This window comes from Pongo pygmaeus, chromosome 18, assembly GCF_028885625.2.
Source record: "Pongo pygmaeus isolate AG05252 chromosome 18, NHGRI_mPonPyg2-v2.0_pri, whole genome shotgun sequence".
Lineage (NCBI taxonomy): Eukaryota > Metazoa > Chordata > Mammalia > Primates > Hominidae > Pongo > Pongo pygmaeus.
Window position 1 is genome coordinate 81,878,771 of NC_072391.2, and position 26,819 is coordinate 81,905,589.

A 26,819-nucleotide genomic window follows, 5' to 3' on the forward strand; every position below is an offset into this window, starting at 1 on the left:
TTCAAGGGGCAAAAACCCAATTCAACTAGTGTTTAGGGAATGCTTTTTTTGAACTTGAGACACTGTACTTACCAGGAAGATACACATCTATCATCCTTCATCATTTTCTGTTTGTGGTGACACGGCCACAAACAGAAAAGAAAGCACAAACATCACCATGCAGTAGACTGAAAGAGCTACCACAAAGCCCACACCCCTGTGGATACACAAAAAAGCTACGCAGCGTGGCTCAGGGCCTCCCAGCAACAGATATGTGGGCAAAGAAGGCAATGGGAGACTGGATAGTGCAGGAAATTACAAAGGTAATGTTTTAGCAGCCCTTCAGGGTACCACTTAAAAACAAAAACCCAGCCAGGCGGGGTGGATCACGCCTGTAATTCCAACACTTTGAGAGGCCAAGGCAAGTGGATCGCTTGAGCCCAGGAGTTCGAGACCAGCCTGGACAACATAGTGAAACCCTATCTTTACAAAAGATACAAAAATGAGCCAGGCGTGGTAGCAGGCGCCTGTAGTCCCTGCTATTGGAGACGTTGAGGTAGGAGAATAGCCTGAGCTGGGAGGCGGAGGCTGCAGTGAGCCAAGATCTTGCCACTGCACTCCAGCCTGGGTGACAGGGCATGACCTTGTCTCAAAAATTAAATTAAAAACCCAACATTGTTTCTGGAGCAAAGTAGGAACTCAATAAAATGTCTGTCGCATGCAAAACGGACAGGCTGTTCAGCACTTTATAACTGCCCAAAGCCCTGTCAGAGATTTGGAGCTTCTTTCTGATGTCACATTCCCTTAGACCTTAGGAAAGAAAGCAATTTCTCTCCTTCCCTTCTCGCCCAAATTTCTGAAACCCGTGTGTGTATGTGCAGCTAGGGAAAAATATTCAGGTGCAAAACAGCACGATAAATAGACTGCCAACTCTCTGCGAGTTGTATTGCCATATATGCAGGGGTCACAGACAGCAAGTGAATTTGACTCCTTAGCATTCCAGCTCCCTTCTTTTGGTAACTATACTCCAGTTTTCCGTAGGAACCACCTCTCTGCCACTCTCAGTCTCTGTCATCCAGATAGGGCTGATCCCACCTCTGAGAGGCATCCCCCAGGCCTGCACTAAGGCCAGTCAGTCTTCCTGGAGGCATAGCAGGCCAGAAAACGGGGCTGTGAGACAGGAGAGTGCAGAGGCAAGGAAGGCCTCCTTCAATCCTTTCTTCAACATCTATGCCAAGTGGTTAGTCGGACTCTCCTGACATACCTCCTATGATGGGGGCCTCACTTTCTCCTCTGGTAGCCCTTTCTACCTTAAGGGCCTCTTCCTCTCCAGGTCAACCCAAAATCTATCTGATATGGTTTGGCTCTGGGTCCCCACCCAAATCTCACCTTGAACTGTAATAAGTGTCAAGGGCAGGACGGGGTGGAGATAATTGACTCGGGGGGGCAGTTTCCCCCATACTGTTCTGGTGATAGTGAGTTCTCACAGAACTGATGGTTTTATAAGGGGCTTCTCCCTTCACTTGGATCTCAGTCTGTCTCCTGCTACCATGTAAAGAAGGATGTGTTTGCTTCCCCTTTAGCCCTGATTGTAAGTTTCCTGAAGCCTCCCCAGCCATGCAAAACTGTGAGTCAATTAAACCTCTTTTCTTTATAAATTACCCAGTCACGGGTATTTCTTCATAGCAGCGTGAGAACAGACTAACACACTATCCCTGAATTCCTACTGCCTGGTCCCATTTACCACATAGGGTTGGTGTGGGGGTAGGAACACAAGAAGTCCACACTTTCCACATGACAGCCCCTCAAACATCTGAAGACAACACTCGTGTCTCCCAAGGATCTCTCCTCTTGATCTCACAAGGTTAAATATGCCCAATTTCCTCAGTCAGTTCTCACATGAGAGGCTTTAAATTCCTTGTCCAGCCTGGATTCTCCTCTCCTCTGAGACTGTGTCCAGCTGCCTAACCTGGAGACTATGGCCAGGACTCTTTTAGATGGAAACTAAATCCAGAACCCACTCACACTGGCCTAAGAAAAAATATTACTTGGCTCATGAAAGTGAACTGTCTAAAGAGAAAGCTTCAGGCATGGCTGGATCCCAGAGTTTTAAGGCACGTCACCTGTCTCCATCCCCACCACCAGGCTCTGTTCCTGAGTTCTCAGACAGGTACTCTCTATAAATGGTAGACACGCCCTGTGAGCTCCAAGCCCTCATTATTCTTATTTGTTTTAATCCCAGAGAAAGATAAAAAGACTCTTTACCAACAAATCTGTCCAAAGTCTCAGGGATGAATCTGATTGGCTAGATTTGAGTCACAAGGGCCCTTGAACCAATCAGTTAGCAGAAGAGTGGCTTGCTCTGATTGGACAGGTCTGGGTTATATGCACTCTCAGAGGAACTACATTGGCTGACCAGGATTATTATGAAATGGAAGGGAGAGGTTCCCCCAAAGGAGGGAATGCTGGACAGAAAAAAAAACATCAATCCCTACTTCTCTTTCTGTTACATTTTGGGTTAAACACTACTGGCTGACCAGAGCCTCATGGGAATATCAGCTCCACCCAGACCATCATCCAACAAATGTCACAGGGCACCTGCCTCCAACCAAGCTGATGCTGCCCTTCATGAAGAAACTTTTTCTGGTAACCACCCCACATCTCAAATTTATTTCAACCTATCCATTGATATGTAACATCTTCCGAAGGTGCTACTTTAACAATAACCACATTTATTAAGCATTTACTCTGTGTCAGGCAGTACTCTACAAGCTGTATATGGAACATGCCAGTTTATCCTTACAGCAACCTACATGCAATCATTATCCCCATCTTTACAGACGAGGAAACAGAGACTCTGGGAGATCTGCCCAAGGTCACACAGCACAGCAAGGCTGTTCAAAGCAAGACACCCCAGCCTCACCACTGATGTTCTTAACCAATCAGCTCTAAAATCTGCACCAACAGAAAACTGGACTCATTCCCAGATGCCTGGATTCCTTCTAAAATAAAACTGCTTGCAACACATAATTTGAGGTCCATGGATAGAGGATTGGTTTAACAATGTTACATTTGTATGAGAGAAACTACATGGTCATTTTTAAACTGGTATTGCAGAAGAAGAGGGGAAGACAGGGAGGAAACTTCGGAATTACAGTTGTTGGGGGAGGTGGCTCTAAAATATCTATGATCCCCTTTTGTAGTAGAATTACATACAGAAAAATATTTCAAGAATATAGATAAAAATGAGACCAGTGGTCTGTCCTGGGAGATGACAATGAAATGTCAGCTCCACGAGGACAGGGGCCTTTTCTGCTTCTATATTTATCCTCAGTGCCTACAATCCTGCCCCACAGAGTAGCAGTCCCATATGTTGAATGAATTAAATGAATAAACAGGAGAATGAAGGAATAAACGAATGAAGGAACAAGTTTCTGAGTGTTTGCAAAACTATATCTGAACTATATCTACTTGGTATTGTCTTCTTTTGGTTTAGTCTTGGTTTATGAGTATGCTACAAAGAATATATATTATTTGAATGGTGCAGAAACAAAATGTGATTTCACAGACAGCCCCAGCCACTGCCTTGCCACACATACATGAGCTGTAAGCCCTTTCTGCTGTGGTCAGGTGGATCATACGACCGGTGTGGTAAATGGCCCCTTTCCCTCCACCTCTGCCAGCTGAGCCCTGATTGCTCCAGGCTCCCCGTGGCTCTGTCAGGTGAACCTGTGACCCTCCAGCCCAGCTCAGCACCCATTTCCTTCCCATCATCTCTCCCCCTTCCATCTTCTTGGTGCTCTTGAACACTACTTCCACATCACTTAAATTCCACAAACAAAAATGGCAATCACAGTAATTGATATTTATAGAGCGCTCACTATGTCCCAAGCAGCATAAGGACTTGCTTCCTTAATCCTCCTAATGACCACCCTGTAGCAGGTTACCAGATGGGTAACTCACCTGCTCCAGAGCACATGAATGGCAGGTATTTGAACCCAGGCAATTGGACAAAACCCAAACCTTGAACCACTGAGCTAAGCACCTCTCACAATGCTCCTTCACGCGGACCCAGGCCAAGGGTCTGATGCGTGTCCACATGGGGCCAAATGCCTATTGCATACCAGCCTGGGCCAGGTGCCTACTTTGTGCTGAGCAGGGACGTGTACTGAAAGCTTCCGAATGGAAAGCATAATGCCTCCACGAGTGCTATCAGAGTAAAAATAATTATTTGAGGCCGGGCGCGGTGGCTCATGCCTGTAATCCCAGCATTTTGGGAGGCCGAGGCGGGTGGATCACTTGAGGTCAGGAGTTCGAGACCAGCCTGGCCAACATGGTGAAACCCCGTCTCTACTAAAAATACAAAAATTTGCCGGGTGTGGTGGCACATGCCTGTAGTCCCAGCTACTTGGGAGGCTGAGGCAGGAGAATCACTTGACCCCAGGAGGCAGAGGCTGCACTCCAGCCTGGGCGACAGAGAAAAACTTTGTCTCAAAAAAAAGAAAAGCAGTGGTAGGGATAGCCAACACACACCATGGCCTGTGCTCTCATTTTAGGTGCATTACTTCAGTGAACCCTCCCAGCCACCCTCAGAGGTAGGAATGTCAGGATCCCCATTTTACAGACCTAAAAACTGAAGCACAGAGGGAGGGATGCGGTTGCCCAAGGCCACACACACAGTGAGTGAGAAGCAGAGCTGAGATGTCAATCTAGAATGTTTCTTTTTTTTGTTTGTTTTTTGAGCTAGAGTCTCACTCTGTTGCCCAGGCTAGAGTGCAACAGTGCAATCTTGGCTCATTGCAACCTCTGCCTCCTGGGTTCAAGTGATTCTCCCGCCTCAGTCTCTGAGTAGCTGGGATTATAGGCGCCGGCCACTATGCCTGGCTAATTTTTGTATTTTTAGTAGAGACAGGGTTTCACTATGTTGGCCAGGCTGGTCTTGAACTCCTGACCTCAAGTGATCCATCTGCCTTGGCCTCCTAAAGTGCTAGGATTACAGGCATGAGCCATGGCACCCGGACTAGAGTGTTTCTGATTCCAAAGTGTACTCAGAGTTGAAATAAAGAAGGAATCACACTAAGCTAGGTGGGCGGCTGAGTCCTAAATGAGTTGAGATGGGGAAGAGGAATTCCTCATGGTAGAAACCTCCAAAATCAAAAGCACCAAGATGGGAAATGTTACGATGTTGGGCCATGGGTGTGTGAGGGAGGCTGTGTGGAGCTACTAGAGAGGAGATATGGGTGGGGACAAACCGACTAGAAAGCCAAGCAGACAGCCTGAGTGTAATCCAATGGGCAGAAGGCAGCCATAGAAGGTTAATGAGCAGAGGAGTGACTTGATTAGAAATGTACTGTAGAAAGAATTACCCCAGCAAGGGAGGACAGAGTGGATACCAGACAAGGAAGATTGAGGGCAAATAGACTGTTACTATAAAGAAGAAGGCAGAGATGTTAAGGGGCAAATGGACACTTTTGTGAAAGTGGCATGCCATTCTTCCCTAGGAAGCCACCTCCCCAAGTTAGTCTCCTGGTTTGGGTGGGGCTGCCCCACCCCCCACCCACTCCAGAGGTGGGCATGTGATCCGCACCTGGCCACCCAGAGTCTCCGTGATTGGTCTAGGAATGGGCACATGACCTCAGGGCCAAAGACAATCCAGGGACCCCCAAAATCACTGGCAAAGAGGCTTGCTCCATCTCTCCACCAAGATGGCTCTGCCCCGGGGCTAAACCTCCCCCCTCCCCGCAAGAATGGAGGTGAAGGATGAAGACAGAGCTAGGAGAAGGAGGAGAGGCTGTTTGGAGTTCGGGCAGCCTTTGCTGCTGCTAGAACTTCCCCTGGAGTTTCCAACCTAGAGGCCACAGTGGATTTTCTGCTTACATTAATCTGCACTGGGCATCTCTCACCGCCCTTGCAAGGTCTCTGACCATCCCAGGCGAACTGAGCTATGGAGCAAGAAGCAAGAGCAGAGGTAGTGGTGGGGCAGGCAGGCAGCGAGGAAGGCCGGGAGCCAGGCAAGCTCAGGAAGAAGCAGCGCAGACCCAGAGCAGGCAGAAAGATGGGGAGGATGAGTGCGGGGGTGGGAGGGAACTGGCCTGGCAGCACAGACATCCCGTGGCTCTCTGGAAAACAGCTCCGAGGGAGGAAAGGCCAGGCCAGGAGGCTGGGGAGAGATGAGGAGGGGAGGCTGGGTGGAGAGATCCCATTCTGGAAAGCCCTGGGGGAGGAAGGGGAGAAGGGACAGTAGCCTGAGGTGGGAGGGCCAGGGAAGGGGGTGTTTCAGAAAGAATGCCTGAGTGCCAGAGCAGGGAGAGTTGGGAGAAGAGCAGGACCCCAGGAAGGCCCACACCCTGAGTTTATAAGGAAGAAACTGGGTGCTGTTTCTGGCCTTCCAAGTCTGTTGGCCACCTTGTGAGATGTTTGGAAGCAGGAAGCCCGAACCAGAGTGGAACCTTTCTTCTCAGGCCTGTCAGGATACCTGGCAGGGAATTGGGGCCACAAAAGGGCCCTTTCTGCGTCACAAGCGGGCAAACATGTCATTTGCAACCTGCAAGCAATCCCACGAGAGGTGAGAATCTAAATGACCTCCTCAGAAGCCAAGAGCACATACCCCCAGCCAGCCTGCCTGGGTTCAAGTACCGACTCTGCCACTTTCTAGCTGGGTGAACGGAGGAAGCCTATTAACCTCTCTGGGCCTCAGTTTCCTCATCTGTAGAATGGGAACAACCTTAGTACCTGCCACACCGGGCTGTTCTGAGGCATGACCAAGATAAGGCACATGGAGTGTGGTGACTACTATCCAGCCAGTGCCAGTGTTGAGTCTATTGTCCCTGGGTTATGAGGACACGACGGCAGGAAGGAACAAGCTTTTCCGAGAGGAACAAGAGCAGACACGGCAACCATAATTCTATGCATTTGTCCAACAGATGGCTGGGGAAAGAAAGCACTGCAGCTGAAGCTCTCATGGCCCATTCATGAGGATCCACACACAGCAGGGGAGCATTTTTAGCTTCCTCGCCAGACACGCGCCACTCCCCACTCCCGTCCCTGGGGGGCAGGGGGTGGGTCTGAGCAGAAAACCACAAGCCTGTGGGAGGAGGGAAGTGTTCTCCCACTACACCAGAGTGGGCCGAGGCCTGGGAGCATCTGCCAGGAGTCTCCTGATGGGATGGATGCTCTTTTCCTCATCCCCTTCTACTTGCTGGAGAGAACAGTAGCTTCAGAGGCAGAACATGGTTTGATGGGGGAAGGGAGCGATGGGTGACCAGCGAGAGGAAAGAAGCCGAATTTAGGGAGGGAAGCTGGTCTGTAAAGCATAGCCTCAGAGCCGGCAAAGCAGAAATACTGCTGAATCTCCTGGCTGTTCACTAACCGGAGGGGAGAAAGTTAAGAGTTTGCACTTATTCCCTTGCAAAAGCATTCAACCACAGAGGCGGAGGGACGGAGGCCTGGGTTCAAATCCTGCCCTGCAAACTCTCCACATCGTTGCAGTGCTTTATGCTGCGATTTTAGGCCAACTGTTTACAAAAGCAATGAATGAATGTCTACAGGCAGCGTTCAAGGAGTAATTTTAGTTGTGTGTGTGTGTGTGTGTGTGTGTGTGTGTGTGTGTGTGTGCGCGCGCGCGCACACGCGGGTTCTTAGTATCACCCATCCTCTAGTAGTCACTCCACAAATATCCTTTGAATTGAACTAAATGCAAAATATAATTTGATTATGGAAGCAGTTAAGGAAAGAAACACCCACATGATCCCTGGCACAATTTTGTACTTTTTATTTATTTCACAAACAATCATGTAGCTTGTACAGGCACTGTTCTGAGCATTTTATACATACTCACCCACTTATCCTCACAACAGCACTGTGAGAGTGCAGGTGAGGAAGCCAAGACCCCCAGAGATTAAGGAACTGGTTCCAAACCACACAACCAGGAAGCAGCCGTTCAGGCATTCAAACCCACACCGTCGGCCGGGCGTGGTGGCTCACGCCTGTTATCCCAGCATTTTGAGAGGCCAAGGTGGGCAGATCACCTAAGGTCAGAAGTTAGAGACCAGCCTGGCCAAAATGGTGAAACCCCCGTCTCTACTAAAATTACAAAAAATTAGCCAGGCGTGGTGATGGGCGCCTGTAATCCCAGCTACTCAGGAGGCTGAGGCAGGAGAATCGCTTGAACCCGGGAGACGGAGATTGCAGTTAGCTGAGATTGTGCCACTGCACTCCAGCCTGGGCAACAGAGCAAGACTCTGTCTCAAAAATAAATAAATAAATAAATAACCCACACCGTCTGGCTCAGGGTCCACACCCTAACCTCCGGGCTGTGCTGCCTTTGTCCGAAAGTTTGCTTCCAACTAAAGACCAGAGATGGGAGGGAGTCGCATTCTCCAATCTCTTTAAAAGGTCCCATTACCAACATCACAGAGCCTCTGCCACCACTGAGGGGTTTATGGCGATGCCGGCCACGTGGTCTTTCTTTTCATGGTTCACATACCACAGGGAAGTGCCTAAGGCACACAAATCTTAAGTATACAGTCTGATGATTTTTCACGTGGGTACACACCTGCATAACCCCCTCCCAGATCAACAAATGTCTACAGAGACATTTTCAGCTCCCAGCAGTCCGGGTGGTGTGCCTCTCCCAATCAGTGGCTATCTACCCCCAAAAGCTAATCTCGATTCTGACATTCACACCATAGATTAGTTTCGACTTGTCTAGGATTTATAAATGGAATCATATGGTGTGTACTCTTTTGCATCTGATTCTACTCGTCAAAAATCACATAAAATCAGCACACGGGCAGACAATGATAGCGGGAGAAAGCAGGGCGCGGCTGAGTTTCTTTCCCTTCCTAGCAGCCCCCTAGCCTGTTCGCATTTGGGCTCAGTGACTGATCAAAGGGGACAGTGGGAAGAGCTGGACACTGGAATTTGGAAACACAGGAGTTGACCTTGGAAAAACCAGTGAACCGCAGGGGGCAAAAGAACTGCACCGCCTGGAGAAGGCATTGTGGGATGACGGAGGCAGGTGGGTCACTTCTGTTGCTTCGGATGTCCAGAGGGGAGAAGGTTTTATGAGGCCTTAAAACGCTCATATCGGGTTCCTCCCACGCCATGCGCCAGGGGCACCCCATGTGGCCACCGGTTCCTCCCGGGTTCGCTCTGGCCAGGGCTCCCCGGGTGCAGACAACCTCCCAGCGACCGCGCATCCGCCCGGCAGGCGCGCCTCCCTACCTGTGCACTGCTGGATGAAGTGCTGGTACTCCGCTCCCTGCTCGCCGGGGACGATGGTGGAGCCGTCATATTTAAAAGTCACCCTTTGGGTTGGGAGAAGAAAAAAACACACACACACATCAGCGCTGGTGGCCGCGAGACGCGGCGCTTGCAGAGGACAATCTAACAGACGCGCTGGCCACGGAGAAGCCCGCGGGGGCCTGGCCCGCCGTCCCGGAATAAGGCAAGGAAGACAGCGCGGGAGGCCCAGAATCCGTCCCGCCTGGAGGCCGGCTCGGTGCACGAGGCCCCGCGCGAGCCCGGGGAGCGGGGCGTGGAGAGGAATGAAAAGTTCCTACCAGATGACGGCCGAGCCGTCGTCGCGCACCAGGTTGTACGCCGCCCGGCAAGCCTCTTTGTCGATCTTGGTGGCCATCGCCGCGGGGCCGCAGCGGGACACTGTCCGGGGCGGCCGAGCGCGCCCCTGGCCGGCGGCGGGGATGGGAGCGCGGCGGGTACGCGCCGAGGGCGCACGGGCTGGCGGCGGTGGCGACGGCGACGCGGCTCCTGGGAGCTCCGAGCGCGGCGGCGACTTCCACTGCGCACCGAGAGCGCGCGGGGACCCCAGGCCGTGGCCCGCCCCGCCCCCCCGCGCCCATTGGCCTCCCAGGCCGCAGCCCGCCTCTTCATTGGCCGTCGGGCTGCGGGGGCGGAGCGTCTTGATTCTCTGGCGGCCAATCCCAGACCGGAAGGCTTGCGCAACATCGCGGTGGAGGCTGGAGTAGGGGCTTTGCCTCCTCCCTCTTACTCTCCCTCCTCCCTCCCGCTCTCTTCTCCCCCAGCATCCCTCTTCTCTCTCCTCCCCTCCCGACCCCTCCCTGGAAACTCCCACCACCCCAACCCCCTTTCCCACCCCGCCTTCCTCCTTTCCCTCCTCCTTCCTCTTCTTCCCCCCACTCCTTGCTTCCCCCAGTTCCCTGACCTCTTCCCCCTTCCTTCCCTCCCCCTCTTTCTCCCTTCCCCCTGTATTCTTCTTCCTCTCTCCTCCTCCCTCTTCTTGCCTATCCCAGCCCAAAACTTCTCCATCCTCCCTATTTCCTTCTACCCAAGCTCTCTTCTTTCCTCCTCCTTCATCCCCTCCCCTGCTTCCCCCTGGCTTCCCCTCCCTCTTCTCCACTTACCCTCCTGGCATCTCCTCCCTCCCTGTCCCCTACTCCCTCCTCCTATTCCCCCTCTCCCCCTTCCTCATTCTCCCCACCCCCCTGCCCCTGAGGCTACAGGGCTGCGGAGCTCCACAGGGGACCTCCACGTGGATGATGTAATGCATCGAACCCAAGGAGACAGGCTGGCCACTGTCCCTACCCCAGCGTTTGGTTCCATGGATTCTAGGTGGGGAGGAATTGGAAAGAATGAAGGATTTTAAATAGGAGGGGGTAGAAAGTGGACTGCTTCCAAAACGCTGGTGGGCTCTCGTTTACTCTGGATTCTGGTCATTTGCATTCCTATCTTAACCTCTCCCTTTGGTCTCCTCTGAAAGAAAGAGCTGACTGATTCTGTCTTCCTCATTCCTTCACTGACTCATTCATTCATTCCCTCATCCAGCCATTCCACAGAGACCAGTCACAGCGCCCAGGTAGGTAAAAAGGCAGGATCCTGAAGACTGGGCTCTTGAATTGCATCCAGTACTGCCACTTTCCAACTGGGGGCCATTGGAAAGCCTCAAAACCTCTTTTAAATGACTCCTCAAATGGGAAAAATAGTATAACTGACATCATTGCTTTGTTTTAAGTTTAATTGAAATGATACGTGGAACAAATATACTAGACATTCGATAAAATGTCATCATTGTTGGTTATTAAGTGATAAAAACAAATCCTAAATAGAAACCCAAAAAGTCAGGGACAATGTCCAATTAATATTAGAATTCTCAACAAGCAAAGAAACAAAAACAAGAAATTGAATGAATCAATCAGTCAATCAATGGGTAGTTGAATGGGTGGGTGGACAGGAACACAGTTTCAGAACAGTAGAGGCAGATGCTGTTATAAATAAGACAAAAAGAAATTCTCATTTCATGCCCCACAAAGCGGTTCCTACCTAACTCCTTGATAAGGGTAATGGGACAATTGGCCATTAGAAAGAAGAACAAAGATGGATCCTTTGATCAGGGAAAATTCCAAAAGGATCAAAAATTTAAACACAAATAAAGGAAATCAGACCAGTCGCAGTGGATCACGCCTGTAATCCCAGCACTTTAGGAGGCTGAAGTGGGAGGATCTCATAAGCTCAGGAGTTCGAGACCAGCCTGGATAACATGGCGAAAGCCCATCTCTACTAAAAATACAAAAATTAGCCAGGCGTGGTGGTGGCGGACGACTGTAATCCCAGCTACTTGGGAGGCTGAGGCAGGAGAATCACTTGAACCCGGGGCGGGGGGCGGAGGTTGCAGTGAGCTGAGATCGCGCCATTGCACTCGAGCCTGAGCGATAAAGCGAGACTCTGTCTCAAAAAAAGGAAATCACAAAAGTGCCAGAAGAAAATATGGGGAGCTTCCTTCTAACTGTAAACCATGTTACCCAAATCCAAATCCAAAAGCCATTGAAAAGATGAATACATTCAAACATATAAAAAGTGATCCACGAAAAAGAAAACAAAACCAAAACCATACCATACCACCTCTTGCAAAGTGTAAAAATAAAAAGACAAAGCAGTAAAAAGTGTTTGCAACTCAAGTAAAGAATTAGTCTTGCTAAAATATAGATAAGTCAACCTTAAAAAAAAGAAAATGAAAAGAACAATGGGCACAGAATATGACCAGACAGATTAAATGATCTTAAACATGCGAAAAGATGCTCAACCTCAACTCCTAGTAAGAGAAATGCAAATTAAAGCAAAATTGAGATACCTTTAAAAAATAAATAAATAAACTAGCAGGTTGGCAAAAATAAAAAACTTTGACAAGTCCACTTTGCTGGGGAGGCTGTGAAGATCCAGGCCCTCTTGTACATTGCTGGTGGGAGTGTGAATTGACACAACCCCCATGGAGCAGCTGTGGAGGCCAGTTGGCAATGTCTAGCAAATTTACAAGTCTGTGTGCCCTTGATCAATCCATTTACCCTATAGGGTCAGTGGTGCCCAGCCCTGGCTGGACATGGGAATCACCAGGGTCTCCTGATCCCACACCCAGACATTCTGATATAATTGGTCTGAGATATGCCCTGGGTATGGAGGTTTTTTTTGCTTTTTTTTTTGTTTTTGAGACGGAATCTTACTCTATTGCCCAGGCTGGAGTGCAATGTCGTGATCTCGGCTCATTGCAACCTCTGCCTCCTGAGTAGCTGGGGTTACAAGTGCATACCACCATGCCTGGCTAATGTTTGTATTTTTAGTAGAGACGGGGTTTCACCATGTTGGCAGGCTGGTCTTGAACTCCTGACCTCGTGATCGGCCCGCCTCGGCCTCCCAAAGTGCTGGGATTACAGGCGTGAGACACCGCACTCGGCCTTTATTTATTTATTTATTTATTTATTTTTAAGGCAGGGTCTTGCCTGCCTCAAAAAACTCTGTCACCCAGGCTGGAGTACAGTGGTGCAATCTCAGCACACTGCAGCCTTGACCTCCCAAGGCTCAAGCGATCCTCCCACCTCAGCCACTCAAGTAGCTGAGACTACAGGCACGTGCCACCACACCTGGCTAATTTTTGTATTTTTTTTGTAGAGACAGGTTTTCACTATGTTGCCCAGGCTGGTCTGGAACTCCCGAGCTCAAGTGATCCACCCGCCTCGGCCTTCCAAAGTGCTGGGATTAGAAGTGTGCACCACCTGTATGGGGATTTTTGTAAAGCCCCCTGGGTGATGCTTATGTTCAGCTGGGGCTGAAAGTCACTGCTATAGATAATAGATACACTTGTATGTGTGCAAAATATATCCAGGGTTATTCATTGAGCTTTATTTTTAAGGCAGAAGGTGAGGGCTAACCTGAGTCCCCATCAATGAGGGGCTAGACGAATAGATAATAACGCTGGTGAACCATGCAGGACTATGAAGCTCTAAAAGAAAGAAAGGATGAGGACCCTCTCTAGATGCTGATATGGAACATTCTACAAGATAGATCATGAATAAGCAAAGCTAGCTACTGAATAGTGTGTTCAGAACAATACTACCTTTTGGGTAAAATGGGGTGGGGTGTTAATATTGTATTTGTTTTGTTTTGTTTTTTTCAGACGGAGTCTCGCTCTGTCACTCAGGCTGGAGTGCAGTGGTGCGATCTCGGCTCACTGCAATCTCTGCCTCCCGGGTTCAAGTGATTCTCCTGCTTCAGCCTCCTGAGTAACTGGGACTACAGTGCACGTCACCACGCCCGGCTAATTTTTGTATTTTTAGTAGGGACAGGGTTTCACCATGTTGGTCAGGCTGGTCTCGAACTCCTCACCTCAAGTGATCCACCCGCCTCGGCCTCTCAAAGTGCTGGGATTACAGGCGTGAGCCACTGTGCCCGGCTTGCAGTTGTTTATATTGGCATTAAAACTTCTGGTAAAGAACACAAGAGAAAACTAACAGTACCTGTGGAGGAGGTGAAGCAGAAAGTCAGGCAAAAAGGGTTAGTTAGGGATTGGGGTGGGGGGGTGGTGGGTGTTACCATATACCTTCCTGTTTTAGTTTAGTTCTCAACCACGTGAATGTATTATCTGTTCAGAATGCTAAACTACCACCCAAAAACGTGGCTGCCATACTGAATTCGATCCTCAGTCTCCATGGTTTCAGCGTTCCTGGAGGAATCCCATGAATGTGCTAGGAACTGGGAAGCCCCACTTCAGTCCTCCTTTCATTGCTGTTCTCTTTCTAGTCATTGTTGCGATCGCCCTCTACCGGACCGAAAGTATAAGGGATTGGTTTGAAAGAGAACCCTGATTTTGAGCACCTTGCTGTCCATTTGCCCGGCTAAAGGAGAAAAATAAACCTCATATCAGAAATAAATATTCTGTGTAAATATTTGTTTAAATTGCAATCCATGTGATGTAAAACAATCTAATTCAATTCATGTTTCTTTAAGAGAAATCAAAGTATTTGACAGTGCTATGCACTGGGTTAAGAACTGGGGAAGTAGGCCAGGCGCAGTAATCCCAACAATTGGGGAGGCCGAAGCAGGAGGGTTGCTTCAGCCCAAAAGTTGGAGACCAGGCTGGTCAACATGGCAAAACCCTGTCTCTAAATAAAAATAAAAATAAAAGCTAGTCAGGTATGGTGGCAGGTGCCCGTAATCCCAACTCGTGAGAGGCTGAGGTGGGAAAATTGCTTGAACCAAAAAAGATCAAGGCTTCAGTGAGCTATGATCAGGCCACTGCACTCCAGCCTGGGCGACAGAGCAAGACCCTGTTTCAAAAAAAAAAAAAGGAATTGGGAAGTGCTGTAAATTCATCCATCCATTTATTCATTCTTTCCTGGCACTGAGCCTATTTCGTGTCCAAGTGGGGGGGGTCACAAACTTACTTGCCTGTAGGGGGCAGGCATGGAATGTAAATGAACCAAGCACAGACCATGTAAGAAAATTTGTTCTGGAAAAGGTGGTCCTCTCTGTTCTGTCTTCCTCCAGGTGAAAGTTTCATGTTCAGAGCAGCTTCCTCATCCAAAGAGGGTCACTGGTTCTCAGCTCTGCCATAGTTGCTATGCACAATGCCAAGCTTCTGGTTGTTTCAGCAAAGCAAAAATTCTGGATGTCTCTGTGAAATCTCTTATTCCTACATTTTGGTGATAAAAATGTGACATACAAGAGCTATTTGTGTATGTCTAATTTGTGTATGTATTGCTAATGTGAACTAGACTAATATCTCCCAGTCCTCTCAGGGCTTAAAGTCTGTTATGGGTGACAGGCATTTACTTCAGTGTGGACACTGTTGGTTGTCAGCAACAGAAAACTCAATTCAAATGGGCTTGAACAATGGGAAAAAAAAAAAAAGTAAAGACCCACTGACAAGAGTTCAGATGAAGGTGGAATTCAGGCATGGTTTAATCCTGGCTCTGTAGCTCTGCATGTCTCTACTTTGCCCTCCTTTGTGTATCAGTTTCATCTTCAAGCAAATTCTACTCCTCTGCCTGGCACACCCCATCCCGAAATCTGAATGGCTGACTTCTCATTCTGACCTCAAATGTTACCCCCTCCCTCAGAGGGGCTTTCCCCAGCATCCCAAAGTTGAAAAGTCCCCCTCTGTAACCCTCCTCTAGCCACTATCACATAACCATTTTTTATTTTCCATAGTAATCACTAATCACTATCTGAAACTACCTTTTTCATTTATCCCTTTACTCGAATACTGTCTATCCACTCCTAGAACCTCAGATCTATGAGGGCAGGAATAATGTTCATCTTGCTCACCATTGTATGCCAGCTCCCGGAACAGCACCAGTCCCAGACAGACACACAACTTGTTGTTGAATGGAAGGATGCAGAGCAACAGGGAGTGGAGAGTCAAGGAAGGTGGTATGGACAAAAGCACAGGCATAGAAATCAATGGAATAGAAATGAAAGTCCAGAAATACACTGTTACATTTATGGCCAATTTTTTTTTTTTTTTTTTTTTTTTTTTTTTTTGAGAAAGAGTCTCGCTCTTTCTCCCAGGCTGGAGTGAAGCAGTGCAATCTCAGCTCACTCTCAGCTCACTGCAGCCTCCTCCCCTTGGGTTCAAGCCATTCTTGTCCCTCAGCCTCCTGAGTAGCCGCCACTATGCCTGGCTAATTTTTGTATTTTTAGTAGAGATGGGGTTTCGCCAAGTTGGCCAGGCTGGTCTCAAACTCCTGATCTCAAGTGATCCACCCATCTCGGCCTGCCAAAGTGCTGGGATTATAAGCATGAGCCACCGTGCCCGGCCTGGTCAATTGATTTTTGACAAGGGTACCAAGACAGTTCAATGGAAAAAGAACAGTCTTTCAACAAACAGTGATGAGACAACTTGATAGCACATGCAAAAGAATGGAGTTGGACCCTTACCTCACACCATATACAAAAATTAACTCAAAGCAGATCACAGACGTAAACATAAGAGTTATTCTTAGATGAAAAGTTAGGCATAAATCTTTGTCATATTAGATTAAGCAAAGATTTCTTAGTTGTGGCACAAAAAGCAGGAGTGATAAAAATATTGGTTAAATTGGACTTCATCAAAACTAAATTTTTTTTCTTTTTTCTTTTCTTTTTTGTTTTTTTTGAGATGGAGTTTTTTGCTCTTGTCACCCAGGCTAGAGTGCAATGGCTTGCTCTCGGCTCACTGCAACTTCTGCCTCCCAGGATCAAGAGATTCTCCCACCTCAGCCTCCCAAGTAGCTGGGATTACAGGTGCCCACCACCATGCCAAGTTAAGTTTTTGTATTTTTAGTAGAGACGGGGTTTCACCATGTTGGTTAGGCTGGTTTTGAACTCTTGACCTCAGGTGATCCACCCACCTCAGCCTCCCAAAGTCCTGGGATTACAGACATGAGCCACTGCGCCCAGCCAAAACTAAAACTTTTTGTGATTCAAAGGGCACCATTAAGAAAGTGAAAAGACAATACACAGAAAAGAAGAAAGTATGGGCAAAATCATATCTGATAAGGGTCTAGTATCCAGAATATTAAAAACAAAAACCTTTTACGACTCAACAATAAAAAGGCAAGTAGCCCAGTTTAAAAATAGACTAAGAATTTGAAGAGAGATTTATCCAAAGAAGTTTTACAAATGGCCACTAAGCACATGGAAAGATGTTCAGTGTCATTGGTCATTAGGGAAATGCAAATCAAAAGCCCAAGGAGGCCGAGAGCGGTAGCTCACGCCTCTAATCCCAGCACTTTGGGAGGCCGAGGTGGGTGGATCACTTGAGGTCAGGAGTTCTAGACCAGCATGACCAACATAGAGAAACATTGTCTCTACTAAAATAAAAAAAATTAGCCAGGTGTGGTCATGGGTGCCTGCAATCCCAGCTACTTGGGAGGCTGAGCCAGAAGAATCACTGGAACCCACAAGGCGGATGTTGCAGTGAGCCACTGCATTCCAGCCTGGGCAGCAGAGCAAGACTCCATCTTGAAAAAAAAGCACAAGAGACACCACTTCACACCAGAAGACAGACAGACAATAACAAGTATTGGTGAGGATATGAAGACACTGGAACTCTCACACAGTGCTTTTGGAAATGGAAATTGGTGCAACTGCTTTGGAAAACAATTTTCCAGTTTCTCAAAATGTGAAACATAGTTATTATGTGGCCCAAGAATTCCACTCCCAGGAATATACCCAAGAGAAAGGAAAACATATGTCCACATGAAAACTTGTATGTGCGTGTTCATAGCAGCATTATTCATAATGGCCAGAAAGTGGAAACCTAAATATCTGTCAGCTGATGAATGGATAGACAAAAGTGGTTTATCTGTATAATAGGATATTATTCAGCCATACAAAGGAGTTAAGTATTGATTCGTTCTGCAACATGTACGAACCTCAAAAACATTATGCTAAGTCAAAGAAGCCAGTCACAAAAGACCACACATTGTATGATTCCACTTATATGAAAAGTCTAGAATAAGCAAATCTATAGAGACAATGCCAATTGGTGGCTGCAGGGGCAGGGGGAGGAAGAAGGGGGAGTGGCTGCTAGTGAGTGTGGGGTTTCCTTCAGGGGTTGATGAAAATGTTTTCAAATTCAATGGTGATGATAGCTGCACAACTTTGTGAATTTGGTTGCACTAAAAGTCACTGAATTGTACACTTAAAAGTCATATATATATGTCTATATATATGCATATATATGACATTATATATGTCTAATATATGCATATATATATGACATATATATATGTCTAATATATGCATATATATATGTCTATATATATGCATATATATATGACATATATATATGTCATATATATATGCATATATATATGACATATATATATATATATTTGAGACAGAGTGCATTCCTGGGCTCAAGCGATTCTCCTGCCTCAGCCTTCCAAGTAGCTGGGATTACAGGTGTGCATCACCACACCCAGTTAATTTTTGTATTTTTATTATTTATGTTTTCTTATTTATTTATTTATTGAGACAGAGTCTCACTCTGTCGCCCAGACTGGAGTACAGTGGTGCCATCTTGGCTCACTGAAACCTCCACCTCCCTGGTTCAAGCGATTCTCCCGCCTCACCTTCCCTAGTAGCTGGGATTACAGGCGCGCATCACCACGCCCGGCTAATTTTTGTATTTTTAGTAGAGATGGGGTTTCACCATCTTGGCCAGGCTGGTCACGAACTCCCGACCTCTGGTGATCCACCTGCCTTGGCCTCCCAAGGTCCTGGGATTACAGGTGTAAGCCACCACGCCCAGCCAATTTTTGTGATTTTAGTAGAAACTGGGTTTCGCCATGTTGGCCAGGCTAGTCTCAAACTCCTGACCTCAAGTGATCCACCCGCCTCAGCCTCCCAAAATGTTGGGATTACAGGGGTGAGCCACCACGCCTGGCCAAAGTCTTACATATTTTTTAAGCTCAGCAAAATACTAACCCCAAAATTATATTTTTGAACTAAAAAAAAGAGAATCACAGAAAGCTCCTAGGTTTTGAGCTGAGCATCCAGGTGGGAGGTTGATGGGGTGGCGGTGCTGCATCATGCTTGGGGTCGCTGCATTTGAGCTGCTGGTAGGACATGGCAGTGGAGACGTCCAGCAGCCAGACAGGTCTGAGACTCAGGACAGAGCCTGGCTTGGAGATACGGATCTGGGAGCCACAGGGCTCCGGGTGGTGATTAGACCACGAGTGTGTTTGAGTTGGCCCGTGGAGGATGCTTAGGTGGAAGAAGAAGGTCTGGGGCAGAGCTTCAGGGAACACCAGCATTTATGGGGAAAGGAGCCTGCAAAGAAGACAGGATTGTCCAGAGGTGGGGGAAGACTTTTTTCCTTTTTTTTTTTGAAACAGATTCTTACTCTGTTATCCAGGTGCAGTGGCTCACACCTGTAATCCCAGTACTTTGGGAGGCTGTGGCGGGTGGATCACTTGAAGTCAGGAGTTCGAGACCAGCCTGACCAACATGGTGAAACCCTGTCTCTACTAAAAATACAAACATTAGCCAGGTGTGGTGGCACACATCTGTAATCTCAGCTACTTGGGAGGCTGAGGCGGGAGAATCGCTTGAACCTGGGAGGCAGAGGTTGCAGTGAGCCGAGATCGCACCATTGCACTCCAGCCTGGGCAACAAAAGCAAACCTCCATCTAAAAAAAAAATTATATAATTATAACATATATTAGTAATAGTAATCATATTCTATATCATATATGTTATATAGTAATCACATTATGTAAAACTAATCATAGAAATGTCTTTGTGGCCAGGCACAGCAGCTCACGCCTGTCATCCCAGCACTTTGGGAGGCCGAGGCATGCAGATTATGAGGTCAGGAGTTCGAGACCAGTCTGGCCAACATAGTGAAACCCCATCTCTACTAAAAACAAAAACAATTAGCCAGATGCAGTGGTGTGCGCCTGTAATCCCAGCTACTCAGGAGGCTGAGGCAGGAGAATCTCGTGAACCCGGGAGGTGGAGGTTGTAGTGAGCTGAGATCGCACCATTGCACTCCAGCCCAGGCAACAGTGCGAGACTCTGTCTAAAAAAAAAAAAAAAAAAAAAAAAAATCTTCCTGTATATTGTGTGCTGTGTGCCAGGCTGCATGCTAAGTGCTTGATGGCTATTTTCCCAGTGAATTCTCACATCAACCCGAGGAGATGCTTCAATTGTTCCCCCAACACAGATGAAGGAACCCAGGCCTCAAGACGGGAAGGTACCTCCTCATGTCTGAACATTTTTGAATCCAGGGTCTTGGCCTCTACACCAAGAAGTAGCGTTTGGGGACCTTGACATTGAACCAGGGTAGCTCACTACATGCGCCCTGAAGCAACTGAAAAATCTGTGCCGGCTTTTTAAGAACCTGGTTTTTTCATGGTCTTTATTTCTTTCATTGCAAAAACCTCACAGACTCTTTAAGGTCAGCGTCCTGGTTTCCACATTTTCTCTGGGGCTACAAATTAAAAAAAAAAAAAAAAATACCACCTGAGCTGTAATTGGAGACTGGGAATAAAACATAACCCTGAAACTTGCTTTTCTTAGCAAGGTAGTTGTCATTCTGAAGCAGGTGCCTTACACGAAATGGCTATTTATAGAAAATGATATTTATGGAAACTGTGCTGATCTCACTGATTGTCAAATCTCTGAAAAGGGGCTCACAGGAACATTGGAAGATGCAGACGTGGAGCCCCTGACTGAGGAAGTGTCAAACGGCACTCTTGAGTGGTCCTCCCCAGGCACCGCGACCTGGGGCTTCAGCCTCCAGTGAGGAAGGGCAGAGGGGACACAGGGAGCCCAGGTCCCTTAGCCAGGAAGTGTGCTCCAATGGTTAGGGGCTAGGGCAGCTGCTCACCCAAACCCTGGCTCTGCCATGCCCCTGAGCTCCAGTTTTCTCTTCTGTGAATGGAGCATCTCTCATGGAGGGTTTTTTGTAAACGTATGTAATGATAGCAGGTATTTTAAGTGCTAGCTTCCCAAACCTGTATATCTGTATGCAACTTTCAACTACATTACAAAAAGTAGCACGCAGTGCTAGACTTCACCTTGGAAAACAGAAACTATCAAGTATATAAAAGTAGGAGGCCGGGCGCGGTGGCTCACGCCTGTAATCCCAACACTGTGGGAGGCCGAGGCAGGCGGATCACTTGAGGTCAGCAGTTTGAGACCAGCCTGGTCAAAATGGTGAAACCCCCATCTCTACTAAAAATACAAAAATTAGCCAGACATGATGGCAGGCACCTGTATTCCAGCTACTCGGGAGGCTGATGCAGGAGAATCATTTGAACCTGGGAGGCGGGGGTTGCAGTGAGCCAAGACTGCACCACTGCACTCCAGCCTGGGCGATAGAGCAAGAGTCTGTCTCAACAAACAAACAAACAAACAAAACTAGGAAAAAATGAATGTAAGGTATTGGCATTGGCTACATCAGGGACGGGCAAGCTGAGAAGCTGAGCAGGCTGGTGAAGCCCCCCAAGACTGGCCACAGCACAGAGATTAGCAAATGACCCTGAGTCAGAAGGACAGCGGAAGGAGGGGGGACCCTGGAGACCAGGACCTAGCATCACCCAGGGATTGCTGGAGTGCAGAGCTGTGGCTGCTGGAGATTTGCTCCAGAGAGAGGTTAAAATACCCCTGCCTTTGCTTCCCTCCTGCCCTCCAGCCGGGAGCCACCGACCAGGTACTTAGAAACACAGCCTGAAAGGGTGACGCCTCCCCACCCCTCCACCTCCCCACCGCAGACCCCAGCATCCCGCAATCCCCAGCAGAGCAGGCTGGGCAAGGGGGAGAAGCTGGTCTAACAAGTCCTAGAGCGGGACTCACACCCCAAACAAGGGTGCTCTACCGCAAGCTGCTGGACCACACTTTGCGGCAAGAGAGAGCTCCTCAGGAACAGGAGACAGTTCTCAGGTCTCAGGGCCTCAGGAAGCCTCTCCTCTGCACGATAAACCCACACACATAGCTCTCCTCCCCTCCTAAGCCCGCTCTGTGTCAGCTAAGTCCCCGCTTAAGCACATCAGAACACAATTCCCAAAGTGTGGTCCATGAGACCTGAGAACAGTCTCCCCGTTCCTGAGGGGCTCTCTCTTGCCACAGATGGTCATCGTCCTGCATGAACCTCTGGAGAGCAGAACAAAACCAGTTACAGAGAGACAGTGTTGGGGGTCAACATAAAGAAGGTCTTTCCAATTGAGACCAAATACGCTCCTCTGTGAGGTAGTGAGTTCCCCATGACAGTAAAAGGCTCTGAGAATTTTATTTATTTATTTATTTTTACTTCTAATAGTACTTTTTTTTCTTTCCTTTTTTTTTTTTTGAGACTGAGTCTCACTCTGTCACCCAGGCTGGAGTGCAATGATGCAATCTGGGCTCACTGCAACCTCCACCTCCCGGGTTCAAGGGATTCTCCTACCTCAGTCTCCCAAGTAGCTGGGACTACAGGCGTGTGCCACCACGCCCGGCTAATTTTTGTATTTTTAGTAGAGACAGGGTTTCACCATGTTAGCCAGACTGGTCTGAAACTCCTTACCTCAAGTGATCTGCCCACCTTGGCCTCCTAAACTGCTGGGATTACAGGCATGAGCCACTGTGCTCAGCCTCTAATAGTACTTTGGAGAGAATTTTTTTTTTTACAACAGGGTCTCACTCTGTTGCCCAGGCTGGAGTGCAGTGGCGTCCTGATGGTTCACGGCAGCCTCGAACTCCCGGGCTCAGGTGATCCTCCCACCTCAGCCTTCCAAGTAGCTGGGACAACTACAGGCGTACACCACCACACCGAGCTAATTGTTTGTATTCTTTGTACAGATGAGGTTTCACCATGTTGCCCAGGCTGGTCTCGAACTCCCAGGCTCAAGCAGTCCACCCACCTTGGCCTCCCGGAATGCTGGGATTACAGGTGTGAGCCACGGCACCCAGCCAGGAGTCAATTCTTGACCTACTGACTGTGGTCATTCTGAACTGGTTTCTCCTTCTGCTGGATCAAAGAAGTTATGGTGACACAGAGGATCTTGTATCATTCGTTGAGTTTTTACACTTGCTTTGTAAAAGCTATCTGTTCTATTTCCCACTACCAGGCTATAAGTTTCCCGCAGACAGACTTGTTTATCTGTGTGACTTTAGGCAAAAAAAAAAAAAAAAAAAGAAAGAGAGAAAGAAAATCTGAGGTTTTGGTTTTACCAAAACCACACAAATGTACCACAGAAGTCCTTTGAACGGTAATTTTTCCTAGAACAATAAAAATATAATTTTAGGTTCATACATGTTTTTTTCTGAAACACTTATTACATGCTGGAAAGGAGAAAGTACTACACTGGGGAGGCCCGCAGAGAGGAAGAAATTAATGTGAACAATATGCAAATAAAAGGCCACAATTATCTGCAGCATTTGCTAAAGTGAGCATGCCTTTGGCTCTAAAGTAAGCCTGCCCTTGACTTTAAGCCTGTAACAGCGGCGTGCAGTAGGTAAAGAAATATTGTTTAAGTTAATTAACACAGAATACCCCATTTAATTCAGTAAATATAATAAATTAATGATCTTTAGTTCCATATTTGGGCATATAATAGGTAGAGAAAATAGCAGAGAAAAGAGAGAAGGAAATTGAAAGAATAGGAGCAAAGACAAGACAGACCTTCAGAAAGATGTGGGGCCAGGCACAGTGGCTCACACCTGTAATCCCAGCCCTATGGGAGGCCAAGAAAGGCAGACTGCTTGAACTCAGGAGCTCGAGACCATCCTGGTCAACATGGTGAGATCCCATCTCCACAAAAAATACAAAAATTAGCCAGGTGTGGTGGTGTCCACCTGTAGTCCCAGTTACTTAGGGGTCTGAGGTGGGAGGATCGCTTGAACCCCAGAGGTGGAGGTTGCAGTGAGCTGAGATTGCACCACTGCACTCCAGTCTGGGTGACAAAGTGAGACCCTGTCTCAAAACAAAACAAAACAAAACAGAAAGATGTGGAAGCCTTCTTGTCCTGTGAAATCAGGACTTTGGTCAGTCAGCTAATTGTGAATCTAAGAAGTCAGTTAACTCAGGGGGTCACCTTAAATTCATTTATATCGTATATCTTTTACTTGCCCTAATATTTATTAGGGTCCTTTCTTTGAGAGTGTGTCCTTTCTTTGAGAGTGGCCTGGCTGAAATAGGCGTTGTGTCTCTCTTCTCCCATAGACCACATCCATAACCCTTCTGCTACAATTTCCCACTTCCTATTCTTTACACAAAGACACTTTCAAAATCATATACGTGCAGAATCATTCCAGGGTTCACAATTCCCTCCACTCAGCCTTCCCCAGTTTCTGCAATTAATTCAGTATCAGTTGTCTTAGTTACATCTTCAAGTCTTCCAAAGTTTCATCTGAGTTTTATAGCGATTATATTCCTTCTGTTTATCCTCATGTTCCCACAACTTGAGTCACATTTAATTAAATCAATTAATGACCATAATCAACACAACTACCATGAACAGTTTTGGGAGCAAACGCAGCTAGTTCTAGATAAGCACAGAGCCCGGCTGGTAAGGGAAGATGCTCAGGAGGGGGCTTCAGCACACTGTGTGCAGCTGCTGGCATGTTTCACGGGAGAAATGGGACAAGTCTGTTAATCTAGTGAGTCGATTCAGCAGAAGTTGGTTAAGACAGCATATTAAGGAAAGGCTTAATAATTAAAATTTGATCAGACATTAGAAGTTAGAGGTGTCTTTCATGCATTGGCTAATTTCCTTCAATCATCCATTCATTCTTTTTGTTTGTTTTTGTTTTTGAGACACAGTCTCATTGTCACCCAGGCTAGAGTGCAGTGGTGCAATCACAGCTCACAGCAGCCTCGACCTCCCAGGCTCAAGTGATCCTCCCACCTCAGCCTCCTAAGTCTCTAAGACAACAGGTACATGCCACCATGCCCAGCTAATTTTTGTTTTTTTGTAGAGACAAGATCACCCTGTATTGCCTAGGCTGGTCTCGAATTCCTGGGCTCAAGTGATCCTCCTACCTCAGCCTCCCGAAGTGCTGAGATTACAGGCCTGCACCACCGCACCTGGCCCATCTATTCCTTTTTTTCATTCAACAAATATCCCCTTGGGGACCTCACAACACTAGACGCAGTGCTTGCTGCAGGCTGATTGGCAGGGTCAGTATTGCTGTGCCTGTTTTATTGGTGGTGAGACTAAGACTCGGCCATTTGTTCGTTGTCTCACACACGGTAAGTAAAAGTAGGCTGGGTGCAGTGGCTCATGCCTGTAATCCCAGCACTTTGGGAGGCTGAGGCGGGTGGATCACCTGAGGTCAGGAGTTCAAGACCAGCCCGGCCAACATGCTGAAACCCGGTCTATACTAAAAATACAAAAATTAGCCAGGCATGATGGTGCATGCCAGTGATCCCAGCTACTTGGGAGACTGAACCAGGAGAATCACTTGAACCCGGGAGGTGGAGGTTGCAGTGAGCTGAGATTGTGCCATTCCACTCCAACCTGGGCGGCAGAGCAAGACTCCATCTCAAAAAAAAAAAAAAAAAAAGAAAGAAAAATAGTAAGTAAAAGTGCCAGCCCCCAAAGCCAGAACTCCTGATTGTAGATCCTGATACGCTCTCTATGAAATGCTGTGGGTTCAGATTGACCTTCCCTTTAGAACAGAAGTTCAGGCTTTCCAAGTTGACACCGAGAAAACAGGCCATCCTGGGAGCCATTCCGGAGAATGACAGATAAATGGATTGAAAGTCAAAGTGTCCAGTGTAGAGAGTCAGGATGCTGAAACCAAGCAGAAGGCATATCGGGTGGAATTCTGAAGGGATTGTAAACAAGGGACTGTTTAGAGAACTGGGTTAGAGGAGCCAACAAGAGCAATTGAGACACCCAGGGGAGCAAGAATGGGCGCTGTTCCCACGCCAGGCAGGAGAGATCAGGAGGAAAGCCTGTGCCCGGAGCCTGGGGAGCCGGAGTCGCAGGGGAGGGATTGTCTGGACCAAAGTCGAGTTCCTCAGAGCCTGCCTCTCCACTCGGCCTTGACCTTGGACCCATCCAGTCTTTGGTCTGCTGAGTCCCGTTTTAGTAAAGAATCCTGCTAAGTCAGTTCAGGGACGATGCCCCCACCCTTATCTGATCACATCCCCCATCCTCCCCATCCTTGCTATTTAAGTTCTTGGTCTGTCTGTAGCAAGAATCCTGTGAAGTCGGTTTAGCAGGACTCCCCCTGCCCCAATGTCTTCCCTTAGTGACTTCTCATCCACTGACCCCTCACTCTGCTCACCAGCTACCAATCTCCGCTGTCTTTGCTACATTTGTAGTTGAGCTCAGTCTCTGTCCCCCATTGCAATAGTTTTGAATAAAGCGTCAGAATAATTTCTCTGTGACAAGATCGCCCAGCAGAAGCAGTGGACACGGAAGGATGTGGCCACAGGCTGACCTCAGCCCGAAGCAGGGAGTGTACTGGGGAGAAATGCCCCAACCTCTCTCCTCCCAGCCTCCAGTCTCCTTCCGGTGCCTCCCAGTGGCTGAACCCAACCAGAAGTCACAGGGGGAGCAGCCCAGGTGATGCCATCCTTCAAGGTCAGACCAGGTCAGAGAAAGTGGAAAATGGGGAGTGAACAGGGAATAACTAGCCCTCACCGCTTGCCAAAGAGTGGTGTAAGCTGCTTAGTTAATAGAGCCAGGTTTCTTTCTTTTTTTTTTTTCCAGGTTGGAGTGCAGTGGCGCGGTCTCGGCTCACTGCAGCCTCCACCTCCTGGGTTTAAGCAATTCTCCTGTCTCAGCCTCCTGAGTAGCTGGGATTACAGGCACCCGCCACCATGCCTGACTAATTTTTTGTATTTTTAGTAGAGACAGAGTTTCACCATTTTGGCCAGGCTGGTCTCAAACTCCTGACAGGTGATCTGCCTGTCTCAGCCTCCCAGAATGCTAGGATTACAGGCGTGAGCCACCGTGCCCAGCCTCTTTTTTTTTTTTTTTTTTTTTTTTTTTTTTTTTCTTAAAATGTGAGGAATTCTCTGAGACTGACCCAAGAGACATGGCAGGGGCAGGAGGAGGACATGCCAGCCAGGGCAGTACCACTATTGGTGCCAGTCCTCTCAGCCGGTC

The 26,819-nt window shown here is 47.9% G+C and overlaps 1 protein-coding gene across 2 annotated transcripts in view; it reads right to left on the reverse strand.

Moving 5' to 3' along the window:
* COTL1 (coactosin like F-actin binding protein 1) overlaps window positions 1–9,838 on the reverse strand; it is a 52,659-nt gene extending 42,821 nt beyond the window's left edge. The window contains exons 1-2 of one of the 2 annotated variants that reach the window (XM_054452672.2): window positions 9,543–9,838; window positions 9,205–9,287 (exon numbers count right to left, since the gene is read on the reverse strand). In XM_054452672.2, coding sequence (XP_054308647.1) covers window positions 9,205–9,287; window positions 9,543–9,619 — 160 coding nt within the window. In that variant the 5' untranslated portion in view covers window positions 9,620–9,838. The remainder of the gene's footprint in view (window positions 1–9,204; window positions 9,288–9,542) is intronic. The other variant, XM_063654153.1, reaches the window with a different exon arrangement.
* Window positions 9,839–26,819: the final 16,981 nt, after the last annotated feature.